The sequence below is a fragment of the Lissotriton helveticus genome, chromosome 8 (assembly GCF_964261635.1).
Source record: "Lissotriton helveticus chromosome 8, aLisHel1.1, whole genome shotgun sequence".
Taxonomy (NCBI): Eukaryota; Metazoa; Chordata; class Amphibia; order Caudata; family Salamandridae; genus Lissotriton; species Lissotriton helveticus.
In genome coordinates this window covers 1,521,884,864-1,521,904,596 of record NC_136069.1, presented here as the reverse complement: position 1 = coordinate 1,521,904,596, position 19,733 = coordinate 1,521,884,864, and the positions used below count along the sequence as shown (strand labels likewise).

The window sequence follows — 19,733 nt, the reverse complement described above, 5'->3', positions numbered from 1 at the left end:
GCCACTAATTGTTGGGTGTGTGGTCGACTCCCCCCTTTCCAGACACCGAAGGGAGTTCTGCCACTCTTTCCTTATCCGTTTTCACATAATGGTTCGTGTGGAGCATGGTCCACGTTAACGTCATCTTCAACTGATATGTCCCTTCTGAACCGAACATGTTTCCCAGACAAGCAAGGTCTTTCCCATAGAACAGGGTTAGATCTAGAAAATGAAGTATATGATTTAGGTAATTATTCCTCGAATTTCATGATCCTGAATGTCCAGTCCGATACCACTCCAGATTTGCCTGCTATTTCAGTACTACCAGTCAAAGGCGAATTATGTGTCAGAAAGAATGGTTCCGCACATGTAGGACATAGTGATTGTACTACTGTGGTCGAGTATAGTGACAGTGGGAAATCTATTTTTAAAGCCTCACGTCATTCTTATTTTGTTTGTGGTCAGACCGCATATGTTCGTCTGCCCCTAGACTGGGATGGAACATGTTACATTGCCTTCCTACTGCCACCAGTTTTTCTAGCCCCATCTGATTATCACAGAAACACGCATCTAGTACACATTAGACATAGAAGGGAGACTGAGCCCCCAATTGTCGATCAAACTGAAACTGCTCTAGAACAATATCAAGACTTCAATAAAGGTTTCCTTTTCTTTATAGGACCTGTCCAGAATAGTAAGTTAATACGTAGGTTAACCAGAACCCTTGAAGCAGTAGTGAATGAGACTACTTCCGCTCTAGGTAACTTAACCGAAGAGCAATCTGCTATGCGTTTTGTTGTGCTCCAAAATCGTCTCGTCCTTGACGTCATACTGACCGATAGGGGAGGAGCTTGTAGAGTCATCGGATCTAGTTGCTGCATTTTCATTCCTAATAACGCGCCGTCTGTTTATTCAGCTATAACCAGACTTCATAAAATTGCCCATCAGTTACACCAGAATCCAGGCACCTGGACATGGTCCGGTTGGCTCTGGAGTATAATATCTGCCTGGGGATGGAGAGTATTGTCATTCCTAGGTATAGCAGTAATGATTATATTCAGTTGCTGCCTCTGTTTACAATGTGGCCCTGCGATTTGCGGCATGTGTGCTACCTCTTGTATTCCTAGTCCTAAGTCCCGTTCCAAGACAATTCGAGACGAGCAAATGATGCTATATGAAATGATAGATGGTATCATGAATATTGATGTTTCCTGATGGAAACGTAGGGCACAAGGAGGGAATGTGGAAAAGTAAATTTTGCAATGTTATATGTGCCTACGTGTTCCCCATCCTATGTTATATGTGCATGACCGATATGCATGTATCCCCCTCATGATCGATTAAAGACGCAATCATAGTTGTGTCCAACTCTAGTATGCCAGTTTCCAGTTCTCGTGAAAGCAACGAGTACTAGGCCTATGTTGCCACGTTTTACAGTGTGCACGTTAATTCATTGAATTGTCCCCGTCCCTAGGCCTCAAAAAGGGCCCGGACACCAGATTCAAGCTCCAGTCTCCTGAACCCTCTCCGAGGAGCGATGCAGCCCCCACCTGCATCCCTGACCCTTCACTTACTTCCTGCCGCACAGTGCCCGGCCCGGCCTGGCTCTGCCTGCCTGTCTGCCAAGAGTATGTTATGCTTCTAGTTATGTTATGTTATGTTATGTTATAACGTTTTATTGAGCGCGAACAGCTGCCCCAGCAACGAGGCGTCCCGGCGCTAAACTATAACAAAACCAAGAGGGGGAGATGAAACGGAGAGGCAATAAGAAATTAGGATGGGGAAAAAAGAAGTGTTTTGATCGATTTGCGGAAGGCGAGCAGATTAGTTATGGAACGAATGTGAGATGGGAGGGAGTTCCAGAGCCTTGCCCCCAGGACTCTGAAAGAGCGACCGCCCATTCTGCTTAGCCTTATACGTGGGGTAACAACCAAGTTTTGACCCAAGGAGCGTAGGGCCCGCTGAGGGATGTAGGGCTCTAGGAGAGGACGCAAGAGACCAGGACAGTCAGTCTTGAGAATTTTGAAGACCGTAGTGAGGGCTTTAAACTGGTTATCAGTTCAGCCCTCCTTTTCTGCATTCCTAAGCTACTGAACTGCATCAACAGTTTCAGCTATGGTCTAGTCTTTCTGTCTCCATGTAAGAGAAATACTGTATTAATATTCATAGAATATTCCTAACACACGCAATACATGTAGAATAGATGCATGCACCAGCCTTAGTGTCAAGTAGCCTTTGCCCTGATAACTTTTGGATTCTATCAACATGTACTCCAAACACCAGATACCAGATATGATATAGGTACATGTCGTCCTGACACCGCAGACTTTAGTCTCCTCTTCTAGTGCAGAAGTCATAGCCCCCAGTTCTCCCTAGTAACACGTCATTGCCCGTTTTGCGCGCACCACTAGGTTAAAGGTCCCAGCTGCTCGAGTAGCCCCCTCCATGTTTCCGCCCCATTCATGACACTTTTGTGACGTTCATACCACATGTCTCAGTGTACGCCCTGTACACGCCTTTCTTTTTCCACCCATTCACTCTTATCTTACGTTTGTCATATGTTACGCCTACTGTATGCAATGTAATGTAATGTATTACTATATATATGCTGCACTGTCGATGAAACATAGCAGCTGCCTCTCCATTTTATTTCAGGCTGTCCCGTTCCAGTCCCTTCCTTTTTGCCTGAATAAATCCTTTTGACTCGGACACATCGGATCCTGCCTCTTATTTATTGAGCTATCTGTTATTGTTAATTTAGTCAAAAATAGTCCCGGTATTATTTATTTATATACCACAATGTTTTTACAGTATTATTTTATACTTCTGCTTTTAATGTATGCACTTTACTTAACCATAAGTATTGCAATAATATCGATCCATTTCTCTTGTATGAGAAAAGAGACTGATCAATAAATAACATCTTTTATTGAACACGCCCGTCTCTTCCTTTTCTCTACAATCTGATGAGACTAAGAATGCACGTACTGACTGAGTAAAATAAATTGCCTTTTGTTCACACGACTCTAGAGATACACTCTTGATTAGGGGAGAGCAAAGTTGTCATGTTCTATGGTTGTCAGAAACTAAATCCCTTCTTGTCTATCCAGGGAGGTTCAACTCCTCCTTGCCTATTCGAGAAAGTTTCTAGTGAACTCTGAGCTAGCTGGCAAACCCAAAACTTTAAGTCTAATATCGACAGTAGTAGACCTAGTTAACGTCTGGTCTAGGCCTATACTATTGAAGGTATTATTCCAATGCGCAGAGCCTATTGGGATAATAGGAACTACACTACAATACCAGCAGCCCAAGCCATTGTTGAAGCATTGTGGGCCTGGGATTATTTAAATTGACAAACTTGTAGGTGTGTGATGGTTAGTAGTTGTGTTGGTACTGTCACTGGCAGCGTCGGTAGGGGCAATGGGTTGCGCAAGCTGCAGTGGCCTCCTGGCGAGGAACCTGGCACTTTATTTATTTACAAATTAGGCACTGGTGGAAGGAGTAGCAGGCACAGCTGCTGGTGATGCTAAAGTGCCCTTAGCACCCTCTGGCCCATCAGCCCCCACCTATCACGGTCCTCTGCGCACCTCAGATTTTGGACTTACCTACATGTCTGCTGGAAAAAAAAGCACTCTTTGCAGTAAATATGGAATTTCAGAGTTCTACCCGCGATAGCTTGGGCAAAAGTATGCGAGTAGGTGTGTGTGTGGGGGCGGGGGGGGCAGGACAAAGGGGTCGAAGTCTCCCAGCACACACACGAGTACAACTCTCACACCGAATACACTTACACATGCAGTATTAAAGAGAGCCGCTCTGGATATGAGAGCTGTACATGTTGGCTGTGTGCAGAGACTCTCGCACCTGATGCTGCTACACTCGGTGGTCTCGCTCCGCGAGCACTCTAATAGCTAAAGCATTTTTGGGCACCCAACACTTTCACAGCATTAGAGCACTCTGGCGCTCAACACTCTCGCCAGACCGTCACTCTCCAACGCCTGCACTTTCTTCCCGTCAACATCTGCGCTGTCTCACACCTAACACTTCCACAATGTCATCCCTATCTCGCACCGACCACTCTAACAACACCTGAACTCTCTGAAGCAACTTCTCTCGAGAAAAAATAACTTGTTAAGTCTGGAAACACTGATAACAAGCCTCTACAATGCAATAGGTCTCGCATTTACGCAAGTTTGAGCTATTGGCATTGTAAATGACAAAGCCTTTTATTTATATTTTGGTTTTTAAAACATAAATAAAGGGCATTGTCATTTACAATGCCAATAGCTTAAACTCTCGCAAAATGCAAGACCTATTGCAGTCCAAAGGCTTGAAGGCATCGCTGAGTTGCCCCCTTTTGTCTCCCATAGCCCTTGAAGAGCTCCCCGTTTGCTACGAGTTAAATAAAGAAGCCGGGGGTCACAACTGCGCATGACAGACCCTCCTGCAGTAAAAGAAACTCATTAAATAGTGCTTACAAACCAAAGAAGACCTACCGTGTAACAACCCAAGTAAAAGGGCCAGTTCTTCTGGGAGGATACAAATGAAGACAAGGCAGTACTAAGGAGGGACTAATAAGCTTAATAACGAATCAGAAGCCAGCATTTACGAAGGACAATGACACAAGCCAATGACAATTATGGGTGGAGAGTGGGCCGGCTTCAAGTACATACTCCAATACAGCATGGCTCGAAGAGCAGGGCATGCGCTGCCCAGGCTCGACCTAAAAAGTACAGTCAGAAAGAAAAATAGTGCTGCGACTGCCTATGAACTCTAAGTCCATGTTCACCAACTAAGCACAGCCTCTGGAGACATCATTCATGCTAGGTGTGTAGAAGTCTGTCTCCGGTCCCTGATGCCTGGAGTACATCTGTTAGTCCAACTATTTTAGAATTGTGCAACCGCCTCAGATGTGTCCATACAATGTAACTTTGGTCCTGAATGTTGACTCTTTGTCCTGAACTTTTACAGTCACTGCCCAGAATGTGCCTTGTTGCCAGTTGGCGACCCTCCTAGGACCCTGCAAGACCGATCCTCCAAGATTTACAGCCTAGACCCTGGACACCCCTCCCTGCCCCAGGGTGTGGAGAGGAAGAGAAGAGAATTTAAATGAGGGACAAAGTGGGGCTCGCTTGAGGGCAGATAAGCACCCCAGAAGGAGAGGTAAAACACCTTGAATGGAGTAAATACTCAATACATTAAAATACGGTGACTCGCGTGGGCCTGTGTGGTCCCTTGTCTACACACATAACATAACATGTACATTTGTAAAGCGTACATATCACCCTGAAGGTCTCAAGGCGATGAATAACAGATGTATACTGTTACCCAACTCAATGGTACTCATTTTATCGACCTTATATGGATGAAAGGATGAGTGGACCCGCCAAGATTAGAACCTGTGACCATGAGGTCAAACACAGGCCCCTACAGTGGATGCATTAGTCCACTGCGCCACCAGACAGTACACTACACAGGTGTCATACTACAACTCATCTACAGACGGAGATCCGGGGGAGACGGGAGAAGGATGTGTGGACGGATAAGAGGAGGGGTCGTGTCCTCAGCAGAATAGGTGTCGATATGTTTAGTCGTTGTTTGAGGAATGGTAAACACAACTTTTTGGACGTATTTGTTACATGTGCTGTTGCTTTAAGTGCCTCTTACCGTGAGATGATGCATTTTTAATCAGCGCACTAATGCAGGGGTTTAACATGTGAGTCAGTGCTGAAGTGGACAGCCTGCCTCGCGCCAACGGTCCCAGGTAAAATGAAAGCCCAAGGTCACACGGCTGCTCGGCGAGGCGGCAGCTGCCCCGTCGAATCACCCCAGACAGACAGACAGACGGCAAACACCGCCCGGCCCTGACAGGAGGCAGCGTGTTTACACTGAGCCCGGGCCTCTGTCAGCAAACTGTCAGCTTTGGGAAACACCCGCCCAGAACGAAAGCAGAACTGACTTCAAACGCACGAGGCCCCCGGTGAGTGGACGGCATTAACCCTTCACGGGCCGCCTCGGTCGAGGAAGGTCACAGCAGCGTGAAGGATCCAGGCAGCCATCGAGGAATACAGCTCGCGCATGCGCAGTGCCGTGCAAGGGTTATTCTGCTCTAGGCATGCACTGTGTACACCCTGCATACGAAAGCAGCTTAACTAGCAACCCTCTCTGAAAAATAAATCTGCTCCTTTACTACCCTATTCGCACTTTTTCTAGTCGTAGACTGAACAACTGCTTTATTTCACTTTTATTCGCTGAGGTGTTCCTACATTCTAATAATAGTCGTTATACAATAGTGACTGCTGTTAACAAGGGTCATCAGTTGATATGTGTTACAGTATATGTAAGGGAAGCTGCACTGCACGAGTCTCCTTTTAGCAGCAGCTGGTCTGTGGGGCACTGCTGGGGAAGGGGGCCTGCCCTGCCCTGCACGAGTCCCTGTTAGCAGCAGCTGGTCTGTGGGGCACTGCTGGGGAGGGGGGGTCTGCCCTGCACTGCATGAGTCCCTGTTAGCAGCAGCTGGTCTGTGGGGCACTGCTGGGGAGGGGGGGGGGGGTCTGCCCTGCACTGCATGAGTCCCTGTTAGCAGCAGCTGGTCTGTGGAGTACTACTGGGGAAGGGGGCCCTGCCCTGCCCTGCACGAGTCCCTGTTAGCAGCAGCTGGTCTGTGGGGCACTGCTGGGGAGGGGGGGTCTGCCCTGCACTGCATGAGTCCCTGTTAGCAGCAGCTGGTCTGTGGGGCACTGCTGGGGAGGGGGGGGGGGGGTCTGCCCTGCACTGCATGAGTCCCTGTTAGCAGCAGCTGGTCTGTGGGGCACTGCTGGGGAGGGGGGGGGGGGTCTGCCCTGCACTGCATGAGTCCCTGTTAGCAGCAGCTGGTCTGTGGAGTACTACTGGGGAAGGGGGCCCTGCCCTGCCCTGCACGAGTCCCTGTTAGCAGCAGCTGGTCGGTGGGGCACTACTGGGGAAGGGGGCCCTGCCCTGCACTGCTCGAGTCCCTGTTACCAGCAGCTGGTGTGTGGGTCACTGCTGGGGAAGGGGGCCCTGCCCTGCACTACCCTGCACGAGTCCCTGTTAGCAGCAGCTGGTCTGTGGGGCACTACTGGGGAAGGGGGCCCTGCCCTGCACTGGTCCCTGTTAGCAGCAGCTGGTCTGTGGGGCACTACTGGGGAAGGGGGCCCTGCCCTGCACGAGTCCCTGTTAGCAGCAGCTGGTCTGTGGGGCACTGCTGGGGAAGGCGGCTCGGCCCTGCCCTGCACTGGTCCCTGTTAGCAGCAGCTGGTGTGTGGGTCACTGCTGGGGAAGGGGGCCCTGCCCTGCCCTGCACGAGTCCCTGTTAGCAGCAGCTGGTCTGTGGGGCACTGCTGGGGGGGGGGGGGTCTGCCCTGCACTGCATGAGTCCCTGTTAGCAGCAGCTGGTCTGTGGGGCACTACTGGGGAAGGGGGCCATGCCCTGCCCTGCACGAGTCCCTGTTAGCAGCAGCTGGTCTGTGGGGCACTGCTGGGGAGGGGGGGGGGTCTGCCCTGCACTGCATGAGTCCCTGTTAGCAGCAGCTGGTCTGTGGGGCACTGCTGGGGAGGGGGGGGGTCTGCCCTGCACTGCATGAGTCCCTGTTAGCAGCAGCTGGTCTGTGGAGTACTACTGGGGAAGGGGGCCCTGCCCTGCCCTGCACGAGTCCCTGTTAGCAGCAGCTGGTCTGTGGAGTACTACTGGGGAAGGGGGCCCTGCCCTGCACGAGTCCCTGTTAGCAGCAGCTGGTCTGTGGGGCACTACTGGGGAAGGGGGCCCTGCCCTGCACTGGTCCCTGTTAGCAGCAGCTGGTGTGTGGGTCACTGCTGGGGAAGGGGGCCCTGCCCTGCACGAGTCCCTGTTAGCAGCAGCTGGTCTGTGGGGCACTACTGGGGAAGGGGGCCCTGCCCTGGTCCCTGTTAGCAGCAGCTGGTGTGTGGGTCACTGCTGGGGAAGGGGCCCCTGCCCTGCACGAGTCCCTGTTAGCAGCAGCTGGTCTGTGGGGCACTGCTGGGGAAGGGGGCCCTGCCCTGCCCTGCACGAGTCCCTGTTAGCAGCAGCTGGTCTGTGGGGCACTACTGGGGAAGGGGGCCCTGCCCTGCACTGGTCTCTGTTAGCAGCAGCTGGTGTGTGGGTCACTGCTGGGGAAGGGGGCCCTGCCCTGCACTGCCCTGCACGAGTCCCTGTTAGCAGCAGCTGGTCTGTGGGGCACTACTGGGGAAGGGGGCCCTGCCCTGGTCCCTGTTAGCAGCAGCTGGTCTGTGGGGCACTACTGGGGAAGGGGGCCCTGCCCTGCACTGGTCTCTGTTAGCAGCAGCTGGTGTGTGGGTCACTGCTGGGGAAGGGGGCCCTGCCCTGCACTGCCCTGCACGAGTCCCTGTTAGCAGCAGCTGGTCTGTGGGGCACTACTGGGGAAGGGGGCCCTGCCCTGGTCCCTGTTAGCAGCAGCTGGTCTGTGGGGCACTGCTGGGGAAGGCGGCTCTGCCCTGCACTGCACGAGTCCCTGTTACCAGCAGCTGGTGTGTGGTCACTGCTGGGGAAGCAGTGCACTGCTCCTAGTCCACACTGCATGATTCCCTTTCAGCAGCAGCTGGTCTGTGGGGCACATCTGGGGAAGGGGTCCTGCCCTGCACTGCACGAGTCCCTATCAGCAGCAGCTGGTCTGTGGTCTCCTCTCCAGCCAGTCCCCAGGTCTGATGAGGCTGAGCTCGCTCGCTGCCTGTGCCCTTGGGTGGGCGTGTCACTTCAAGGGGGCGGGGCCAGCCCTTCAGAGCACGCGGCCCGCCTGCGGCAGCTGATCTGTGTAAACACTGCAGGGGACGAGAGACGCTTGCAGGGGGTGGGAGAGCACCTCGTTTTCTACACTACATCCAATAACGAGCAATGCCCACTCCGCGGGGGAGTGGTGAGCTGGGGTATGTAGCTGGTGGGGCACTTTGGGGCACACTGTCAGCATGTGTTACCACTTACACCAAGGTGTGGCAGTGCACAGTCATTTACCGACTGCACATTTTACATCACACTAGCCCCTAGACTGATGTACACAGATATGCACTTTTACTGCCAGAACTATATGTCACACAAATGATACCGTGTGCAAAACGGGTTTCACGAATATTTATCATTTGCACATCACCAAATGTAGTGCCATGATTTGTTCTTATCGTATTTAAATCTATGATTCCACCAAACTTCAGAGTTACAGAAAGGGGCTTCATTTGTGCTTTCTGAACTGTAAATATATTTTGAATAATGTCTGCAGTACGTTTACAGGTATTTACATTTTGTAGTATCTTTAAAAAAATTGACATCCTAGAGCAATATCTTGGATGTGGACCAGATATTTCACAGTAATATGTGGATTCCTGCGAACAGTGTGTGCTGAGATTCTTTTCTGCATGTTGCTAACTTAAAAAATAAGCACTGGCAAAGCCAATAGTCTGGTGTTAGCTACCAGCCTTTTGACTTTGTCAATGCTTGTTTTGTCACGGGTTTTATAATACGGTATTCCAAAAGGGTGTGGCCTAAAACATGTAAACTAATGACTTGTGCTTTCCCTACCAAGCCCTCAGTATTTTGGTCCCTTTCTGTGGGATTTCGGTTCTTCCATCCAGCCTAACACACAGTAATGGACAGGAACCTAAAAGAAGCCAACCTTGTTTTTTTTTTGTTTTTTTTTGCAGATTGATATAGTGGGAACTCCACCCGAAGGTATTGGAGCGCTTTACGTGAGCACCAGTTACATTACTCAAGGACACATTCATTTTGGTAGGCACAGGGAGATTACGTGATTTGTCCAAGATCACAGGATGTTGAGCTGACGAGGAGACTGGATGGTTCCCCAGTTCCAAAGTTGGCAGCTCTAGTCGTTATGCCACATCCAGTGCTTGTTAGCAGTATCCCAAAAAAGGGTAGCATCAGTGATTTTGTTGGGAATAGTTAGAATTGAAACTGTTTCAATTCTGAAAACACCAGACTGTTTATTAAACATTATAAGGTCTGTGGAAGAGGAGTAGTCTTCGCTTGTGTGTTACATTCCTCTGAAGTCTTTCATCTACATAACATAATGGAGAAGTGTGGCTCACTGGTTAGAGGAGGCAGACCTGGAAGCAGAGGTCAGCCCGGGACCAGGGTTCAATTCCCGGCTCGGCGGGGTCTTGAGTCCTAAAATGTCCATGGACTCGACAATTCTCGCTCCGGTGCCTACTCGATTCACGGGTTCACACTCTGCGACTCTGGGCAATAGCTTGCTTAATCTCCACAACGGCCCCTCGCGGCGGGATGCCTGGCTTTCACCATGCGGATACCCTGCCGGGGTTATCTCACAGGGGAATACCAGGACGGGTTCCCTAAGCAAGTGCTTAGAAACCGCTTGGTGATTTGCGCTATATAAATTCCTGTAAATTTACATTTACATAACTCACACCTGCTCTCTGTCCTGTTCGTCACTCTCTGTTGCATGTACTTCCTTGAACCTGCTTCACTTCACCATCCCCCTGCACACAGAACGTACCCACTCACCTGCAAACAATGCATTTTATGTTATATTCACTTTGCCAATATTTAGACAGCTGAGTATCTCCACACATTTTGCATAGATTCACAATTACAATTGGCACACGTGACCATTGCTCGGTGCGCTCTGCCGAGAGGCCAAGGACTGGATGAGCACGTTTTCGGAACACCTTAATGCCCCACTGACAGGCGCTGTGAGAAACTGGCACCGCCTTCAGCCTCAACTCCAGGGCTCTCAGGCATGACCCTTTATAAACCCCCTCTCACGACCTGAACTCGCAGGGGCCCTAGAGGGGTGCAGTTCACACTACACACAAAAGGAATGTTCTGCACGAAAAAAATCCAGACACACAAGTTCCTGGATAACGCAAAGACTCTTAGAGAATGCAAGATTAAGTAAAACATGACATGTAACCAGGGACTACAGAAGGCATGGATAACTTTAAAGGTTTTTACCACCATTTCTTAGTAATCAATCGGTGTTTTTGTCTCTAAAGTTAAGGACGTGAATGATAGGAACCTACCTCAGTCAGTATTTAATTGCTGCCGGATTTGAGGCTCAGAGGCACCCGCCCCCGTGTGAGACCTGCCCACCCTGAACAGTACCATTTCTGGAAGTGGGTGCTAACCAGCCTGCACTTGGGGACTTCTGCACGGCACATACACAGCGGTTGACCCACGCCAGCGCACTTCTGTTCACCGCCACAGAATGTGCCACCGTCACTTCATTCTAGCGCACAGAAGGCCAAACCCTTCCTCTGTGCCCCATTCCATAGAGGTGTAACCAGGGCGCAGTGTCCAAGAACTAACTATGCAAACCCACATTCCTGTTTATACTGCTCTTTACTTGTACCCCTGTGCCTTCGGGCCCTGCTTATTCTGCTAATCACCCCGTTCCCCTGTGTCTGGGGGCCCTGCTTATGCAGCTCATCACATTTTTCCCTGTGTCTTCATTCATTGCTTATGCACTTCTTCACATTCTTCCCCTGTGTCTGCATGCCCTGCCTATGCACTTCTTCCTATTGTTTCCATGTGTCTTCATGCCCTTCTTCACATTCTTCCCCTGTGTCTTCATACCCTGCCTATGCACTTCTTCCCATTGTTACTCTGTCTTCAGGCTCTGCTTAAGCGCATCTTCCCCTGTGTCTTCGGGCTCTGCTTATGCTCGTCTTCCCATCGTTCTCCTGTCTCTTCCGGCTCAGCTTAGGCTTTTTCTCCCATTGTTCCCGTGTCTAAATGCCCTGCTTATGCCGTCCATCGCATTGTTCCCATGTTCCTTCTAGTTATGCGTATGCTGCTTATGTGACTTCATGCCCTGCTTATGCTCGTTTTACCAATGTCCCCCTGTGTCTTCTGGCCCTGCTCACGCTCTTTTCCCCTTCTCATCATGCCCTGCTTAAGCAGCTCATCATATTATTCATGTGTGTCTTCATGCTCTGCTTATGCAGCTCATCGCATTATTCACCTGTAAATTATTCACCAGTGCTTTCATGTTATGCTTATGCAGCTCATCGCATTATGCATCTGCATCTTCACGCACTGCTTATGCAGCTCATCGCATTATTCATCTGTGACTTCACTCTCTGCTTATGCAGCTCATCGCATTATTCATGTGTGTCTTCATGCTCTGCTTATGCAACTCATCGCATTATTCACCTGTAAATTATTCACTAGTGCTTTCATGCTATGCTTATGCAGCTCATCGCATTATGCATCTGCATCTTCACGCACTGCTTATGCAGCTCATCGCATTATTCATCTGTAAATTATTCACCAGTGCTTTCATGCTATGCTTATGCAGCTCATCGCATTATTCATCTGTGACTTCACTCTCTGCTTATGCAGCTCATCGCATTATTCGTGTGTGTCTTCATGCTCTGCTTATGCAGCTCATCGCATTATTCACCTGTAAATTATTCACCAGTGCTTTCATGCTATGCTTATGCAGCTCATCGCATTATTCATCTGTGACTTCACTCTCTGCTTATGCAGCTCATCGCATTATTCATATGTGTCTTCATGCTCTGCTTATGCAGCTCATCGCATTATTCACCTGTAAATTATTCACTAGTGCTTTCATGCTATGCTTATGCAGCTCATCGCATTATGCATCTGCATCTTCACGCACTGCTTATGCAGCTCATCGCATTATTCATCTGTGTCTTCATGCTCTGCTGATGCAGCTTGTCGCATTATTCACCTGTAAATTATTCACCAGTGCTTTCATGCTCTGCTTATGCAGCTCATCGCATTATACATCTGTGTCTTCACGCTCTGCTTATGCAGCTTATCGCATTATTCATCTGTGTCTTCGCGCATTATTCATCTGTGTCTTTGCGCTGTGCTTATGCAGCTCATCACATTATTCCCCTATATCTTCATGCTCTGCTTATGCAGCTCATCGAATTATTCACCTGTAAATTATTCACCTATATCTTCATGCCCAGCGTATGCAGTTCATCTTATTATTCAATGTCTTAATGTTCTGCTTATGCAGCTCATCTAATTATTCAATGTCTTAATGTTCTGCTTATGCAGCTCATCTTATTATTCAATGTCTTAATGTTCTGCTTATGCAGCTCGTCTAATTACACCCCTGTACCTTCTAGCTATGCTCATGCTGCTCATCCCACGGTTGTCGTGTCATCACCCCTTGCTTATGCTCATCACATTCTCCCCCGCATCTTCACAGCTTATGCCGAATGCCCATCACCGTCCACACCCCGCGTGCTTTAACTCTTCCTTTGTCCTCGGTCCAAGCATCCTGCATTCCCGCCCTTTCCCTTCCCTCTTCCTGTTGTCCTGTCCCTCGCCCTGTCTCTCCTCCTCTTCCTATTGTTTTCCTGTCTCTCCACGCCATGCTGTTTCCCCTCACTCCCCTGTCCCTCCACGCCCAGCCTCTCCACACTCCTGTCCCTCCACGCCCTGCCTCTTCTCATCTCCGCAGTGCCGTCCCTCCCTCCACGCCCAGCCTTTGCTCCTCTTCCTATTGTTGTCTGTGCACCCCCCCTCCCCCCTCCTCGGCTATTTATAACCACTGGCTGCAGGGATCGGATCGCCTCCACTCAAAAAGTCGATCGAACTCCGGTGCAAGTTGCGGGGCGGCCCAGGGGAGGCGCGGGCGGGGCCGGCTGGAGATGAAAGGAGCGGCCCCGCCCCGGCCGGCCTGGGGGGGCTGCGGGTGCACGGCGTGCTCTGTGCACACGGGGAGAGTACACTGTCTGCTCAAGCGCCGTGCCACACTGTCACTCTGCTGGTCACTGGGCTGTGCACGGTGCATGCGCCTCGCACACTGTGTGCACCAAGGGCGAGCTCACTATCCATGCACGGGGCGCGCACACTATCTGCACGTGGGACAGTGCAGGTGCCGCACTATGGCTGCTTTTGGGACTGGGCACGGTGCAGACCCCTGGGCACAGTATGTGCACACGGGGCGTGCACGCTATCTGCTCGCGAGGCTGTGCACGGTGCAGACACCGCGGCACAGTACCTGCTCACACGGCGGATACACACATGACAGTATCGGTCCATTTAAAGCCCTGCGCGTGCCAGTTGTGTAGAGAAAGTGGAGCCGCGAACCGAAGAGCGCTATTCACACTGCACACTCCTGACCCCACGTGTGCTGCTGCACGCCGAGCACTGTCTGTAGTGCACGAGCATTCTCAGGAACACGGGGTGGGGTTGTGTGTAAGGCAGACCTCACTGCACAGAAGCCTGTGTGCGGTACACTGTTGCAGACAGAGGGGGACACTTGGAAGAGTGCAGGGTGTTGCTCTGAGAGGGCTGCCTGCTTCTGAGACGCGTACTTGGAGTCTATGCGCTGTTACACAAACACAAGCAGGGCTGTGCACATGAGCAGGGCTGTGCATTTAAATAACTGGTGCACACCCAGTCTGGCTTCACTGTTTTGAAATGACTTGGGCCGTGTATTTTTTGTTAGTGTTGTACGTGATGCACGCACAGTGTGTGCGTGTTTACGGGGACCTCAGATTGCAGTGTGCAGCTGTTTGCACAGTTAATGAAATATGTAAAGTTAGGGATTCTGCTGTGCCCTGGGGCGCTGTGTGCGATGTGTGCTCCGACTGTTGTGAGCAGATGTTTGCACATGGAATGCGGCGTGCATTGGTAGGCCTTATGATGCACACTACGGTTGCGTGCACTCCCAGGCTCCTTTGTACGTTGCGTGTGCACTCCCAGGTTTTATGCTGTGTTGTACCGATGTTGCGTACTGACAGCTCCGCTGTACACGCAGGGCTGGGTGCACTGTCACACTTTGTCATGTTAAGGATATGTGTAACGCTGGCAGTCGTAACTGAGGCATGTGCGTGTTTTTGCTGCTGCGCCTGTGAGGTGCGCACTCTTAGACGGGTTACTCAGAATGAATGTGCGTGTCTTCTGCCGTGCCGCACTGTGCGTGTGCGCTGTGAGGGCTCTGTGCACCGCATGCGCGTGTTCACTAAAGGCACCGCCGACTGTCACAGATCAGTACCAAGGGCCGAGTGCGCTCTCAGAACTGGTGCACCGTGCACTGATGGCCGCCTGCACTGTCAGCTGTTGCACACACGGAGGGCTCAGTGCACTGACTGTGGTGCTCTCTGGGGGCTGTGAACACTATCAGCGCAAGACACTGCGGGCTGCGAACACTATCAGTGCAACAAAGCGAGGCCTACATTCCAAGTTGTACAATGACAGCTGCATGCCGTATCAGTTGTGCATATTGAGGGCTGTGTGCACTGTCAGTTGTGCATATTGAGGGCTGTGTGCACTGTCAGTTGTGCATATTGAGGGCTGTGTACACTAGCAGTGGTGCATATTGAGAGTTGTGTGCAATTTCATTTGTGCATATTGAGGGCTGTGTGCACTGGCAGTTGTGCATATTGAGGGCTTGTGTGCACTTACAGTTGTGCATATTGAGGGCTGTGTACACTAGCAGTGGTGCATATTGAGAGCTGTGTGCAATTTCAGTTGTGCATATTGAGGGCTGTATGCAATGGCAGTTGTGCATATTGAGGGCTGTATGCACTGTCAGTTGTGCATATTGAGAGCTGTGTGCACTGTCAGTTATGCATATTGAGGGCTGTGTGCACTGGCAGTGGTGCATATTGAGAGCTGTGTGCACTGTCAGTTGTGCATATTGAGAGCTGTGTGCACTGTCAGTTGTGCATATTGAGGGCTGTATGCCCTGTCAGTTGTGCATATTGAGAGCTGTGTGCACTGGCAGTGGTGCATATTGAGGGCTGTATGCACTGTCAGTTGTGCATATTGAGAGCTGTGTGCACTGTCAGTTATGCATATTGAGGGCTGTGTGCACTGGCAGTGGTGCATATTGAGGGCTGTATGCACTGTCAGTTGTGCATATTGAGAGCTGTGTGCACTGTCAGTTATGCATATTGAGGGCTGTGTGCACTGTCAGTTATGCATATTGAGGGCTGTGCACTGGCAGTGGTGCATATTGAGGGCTGTATGCACTGTCTGTTGTGCATATTGAGAGCTGTGTGCACTGTCAGTTATGCATATTGAGGGCTGTGTGCACTGGCAGTGGTGCATATTGAGGGCTGTATGCACTGTCAGTTGTGCATATTGAGGGCTGTATGCACTGTCCGTTGTGCATATTGAGGGCTGTGTGCACTGGCAGTGGTGCATATTGAGGGCTGTGTGCACTGGCAGTGGTGCATATTGAGGGCTGTGTGCACTGGCAGTGGTGCATATTGAGGGCTGTATGCACTGTCAGTTGTGCATATTGAGGGCTGTATGCACTGTCCGTTGTGCATATTGAGGGCTGTGTGCACTGGCAGTGGTGCATATTGAGGGCTGTGTGCACTGGCAGTAGTGCTCGCTGAGGGCTGTGAACGACTAGCGTGACAGACTGAGGACCTATCAGCTGTAAAGCAGGGGAGATGTGTGCACTTCAGTAGAGCATCTAGAGTTTCATGCACAGTTAGTGCACTGACAATGCCATACACCGAGGGGCGTCTGCAGAACCGGCCCTGCAGACTGACAGCTGTATTGTATTCATTGCACGCCGAGGGTTGCATGCCCCCCTTACTCACCACACTGATGGATGCATGCACGGCACTGCACTTGAACATGTTGTGGGGTGTGCGGGATATCAACTCTGCACAACCGAAGCTGCACCTGCTGCCAGTCGTACACACTGCGAGGGGCCGCGCGCGCTGGCAGCTGCTCACATAGGGCTGCGCGCAATGTTAGCTCCACTCACCAAGTGCTGCGCGCACTGTAAGCTGCACACACCAAGGGCTACGCGCACTGTAATTTGCGCACAAAGGCTGCTCTTGCTGTCATTGCCAAACACGCGGACCGTCAGCTGTATGCACGGAGGGCTAAGCGCACTGTCAGCTGCGCACATAGTGCTGCGCGAAATGTCAGCTGTACTCACCGAGGGTTGCGCACACAGTCTTTGTCACACACTGATGGCTGCGTTTGGTGCACTGTAGACTGCACACATAGCTGCGCGCACCGGGAGCTGCGCACACAATCACTGTTAAACACTGAGGGCTGCGCGAACCGTCAGATGCACACACACTGAGGGCTGCGCACTCATTGTCACACTGAGGGCTGCGCACTCATGGTCAAACTGAGGGCTGCGCGCAGTCAGCTGCAGACAGACACACTGAGGGCTGCGCACTCAATGTCACACACTGTGGGCTGCGCGCAGTCAGCTGACACACTGAGGGCTGCGCGCACTGTCAGCTGCACACACACACTGAGGGCTGCGCACTCATTGTCACACTGAGGGCTGCGCGCACACCGTCAGCTGCACACACTGAGGGTTGCGCGCACTGTCAGCTGCGCACACACTGAGGGCTGCGCGCACTGTCAGCGCCGCCGCACACGCCGGCCCCTTGTTTACTTTCCCCGGAGCTGTGCACCTGGCTGGCAGGTGGCAGGTGCACACCGCCGCCTCCTCCGTTGTGTTCCTTGTTACAGACCATCAGCAGAGAGAGCGCTTCACCAACACAAACCCCTGCACACTGGGGGCAGCGCCCCCCCCCAAGGACAGACACCTGACCACCAGATCCAGGGGACGCTCCCCACGAGTCCGCCAAAGCGCCACAGACCAGCCCTCGGCATCCGACCGAGCAGACCACCAGCACCTCCCCGCCACCGACCCCTCTCTGAAAGCCAGATGAACACTCAGTCCCCCACTGACCGGTGTCCCCACCGCCTGCAGAAGCCACGCGCCACCAGCACTACTTACATATCTCCGCAACTTTTTCTCCGGCGGGGACTTTCGCAGCCACCCCGAGCAGATCACCTCCCCTCCGCTCATGGTGCAGGCTCCGTGGTGCGTGCGTCTCCCCTTAGCAATCCACAGGCATCCGACGAGGCTTCGGGGGTCACAAAAAGGGGTCCTTCCTTCCGTTTAGTGTCCGTCCTGCAATCCACCCAATTCGGCTCCACACAGCACCCTCCTGCGGTCCCTGGATGCAGCCGGCACCGCTGCTGTCAGATCCAGCCACCCTGGCCCCTCCGTGCGCCGCGCCCTGCAGACAGTCCAGCGCTGCACCGAGCCCTCCCGGGGGGTGTCTCCCTTGGGTTGTATTTTTACGCGCAGCGCTGGCCTCTGACAGCGCTGCCGAATACTGTCTCCTCTTGTCTGGCACTTTCAGCCCCCAGCTGCCGCTGGAAGCAGGAAACGGCTCCTCTGTTTCCCAGGCACGGGCTCCTCACACACCACACCCACAGCCAGCCCGGGGAGGCCGGAGCGAGCGAGAGACTCTTAAAGACACAAACACGCGCAGGGCTGCGTCCCTGGGGAGCCTTGCGCAGGGCGGACCCCGTCCCGTGGGACTTAGCGCAGGGCGGACCCCGTCCCGTAGGAGTCAGCGCCTGCTCTTTACGCATTCCTGGAAATATTCAGATATATTTCCTCTTAGATAACAGCTCCCTCTGTGGAAACACTACCATTATATAAGCACGGAATTGTGGGCAAATTAATATTTTTAGGAATTTTGCAAAGGTTTTAATGCACTATTTCTGTTGCATTGGGCGAAATGAGAGATGCGTAAAAATGCGAGGAGGCTTACCAAGATGCACCTTGTTCCCAGCCAAGGGCTATCAATGAGCAATTCAGTGCATTGTGGGATTTGTAGTCTTCATTTTGTCCCATCCAACCAGCTCGACATGCGCTCAGAAAACAATGATTTGTTGAAAGGAATGACAAGGCTGGACATTTTGTGTGCCTTTGCCCTTGAGACACCTCCTAAACCCAGCTGCGAGGGGCAAGCAGCATAATAATGAAGCCAGGAAGCGATAGCTGCCCCATTTCCCAGGTCCATGAGTGATGGGCTGCTCCAGTCCACGTTTTTACCTTTAAATTCTCGGACTTGCTCTCCTATTTTATCATGGAATATACAAGATTGCAAATCGCCGAATCCAAATTAAAAACCTGGAGTGGAGCAGCACCTCCCCTTTCTTTCTGTCTGTTCCCATGAAGCTGCTTTTTATCCCAAAATATAACTCAATCTCCAAGAAAATTCGCCGACTCCACTGGCTTCCAGTGGGTAAGCAAATTGAGTTTAAGGCTCTCTGCTTAGCATTTAAAGCTCTGAACAACACAGGACCTTTATCTCTTAAAAATCTATTTGTCTGGTACCAACCGTCCAGACAGTTGCGGTCCTCAGGCGCAAGACTGACGAAAGTACCAAGAATACGCACCACAGGTTGGGGGCGGCCGAAGACTTTTTTACGGTACCGCAAAACTGTGGAGCACGCTACCAGTCGAGCTCAGAGAAGCTGCCTCCTCACTATTTTTAGAAAAAAGTTAAAAACATGGCTTTTCCAGAACTGATTTCCTGTGGGGAATGCTGCAGTCGATAGCGCCAAGACACCTCCTCAATAAATACTGGGGACCCTAATCCCTATCTGTTCTCCTCCACCGGCCACATCTGTCCGACCCTAGATGCATCCGCCCTCTCTTTATCAGCCTTACTCGCCCTTCCTCCTTGTCACTTCCCCATCCCTGTTTACCACCTTCACTCTTCCTTGCACCCCCCCTTCCCTTGTCCACCCTCAGCCCTCATCCCCTCCAACCCCACCCACTTCTGTCCCGCCCTCTCTCTTCCTTACCAACCTAACTGACCACTAACCTCCCTATCCTGACTCTGCAATTTTTCCGGCTCTCTTTTCAATTTGTGCCTTATGATATTTTTGATTATCACTTCTTCCACATTTTGGTGTGCTTATTTCCCATATTTATCATTTTGAAATCTGT

General features: G+C 51.4%; 1 protein-coding gene across 2 annotated transcripts in view; it reads right to left on the bottom strand.

Moving 5' to 3' along the window:
* GAB2 (GRB2 associated binding protein 2) overlaps window positions 1–18,118 on the bottom strand; it is a 555,459-nt gene extending 537,341 nt beyond the window's left edge. The window contains exon 1 of one of the 2 annotated variants that reach the window (XM_078658492.1): window positions 17,718–18,118. In XM_078658492.1, the coding sequence (XP_078514618.1) occupies window positions 17,718–17,789 (72 nt within the window). In that variant the 5' untranslated portion in view covers window positions 17,790–18,118. The remainder of the gene's footprint in view (window positions 1–17,717) is intronic. The other variant, XM_078658493.1, reaches the window with a different exon arrangement.
* Window positions 18,119–19,733: the final 1,615 nt, after the last annotated feature.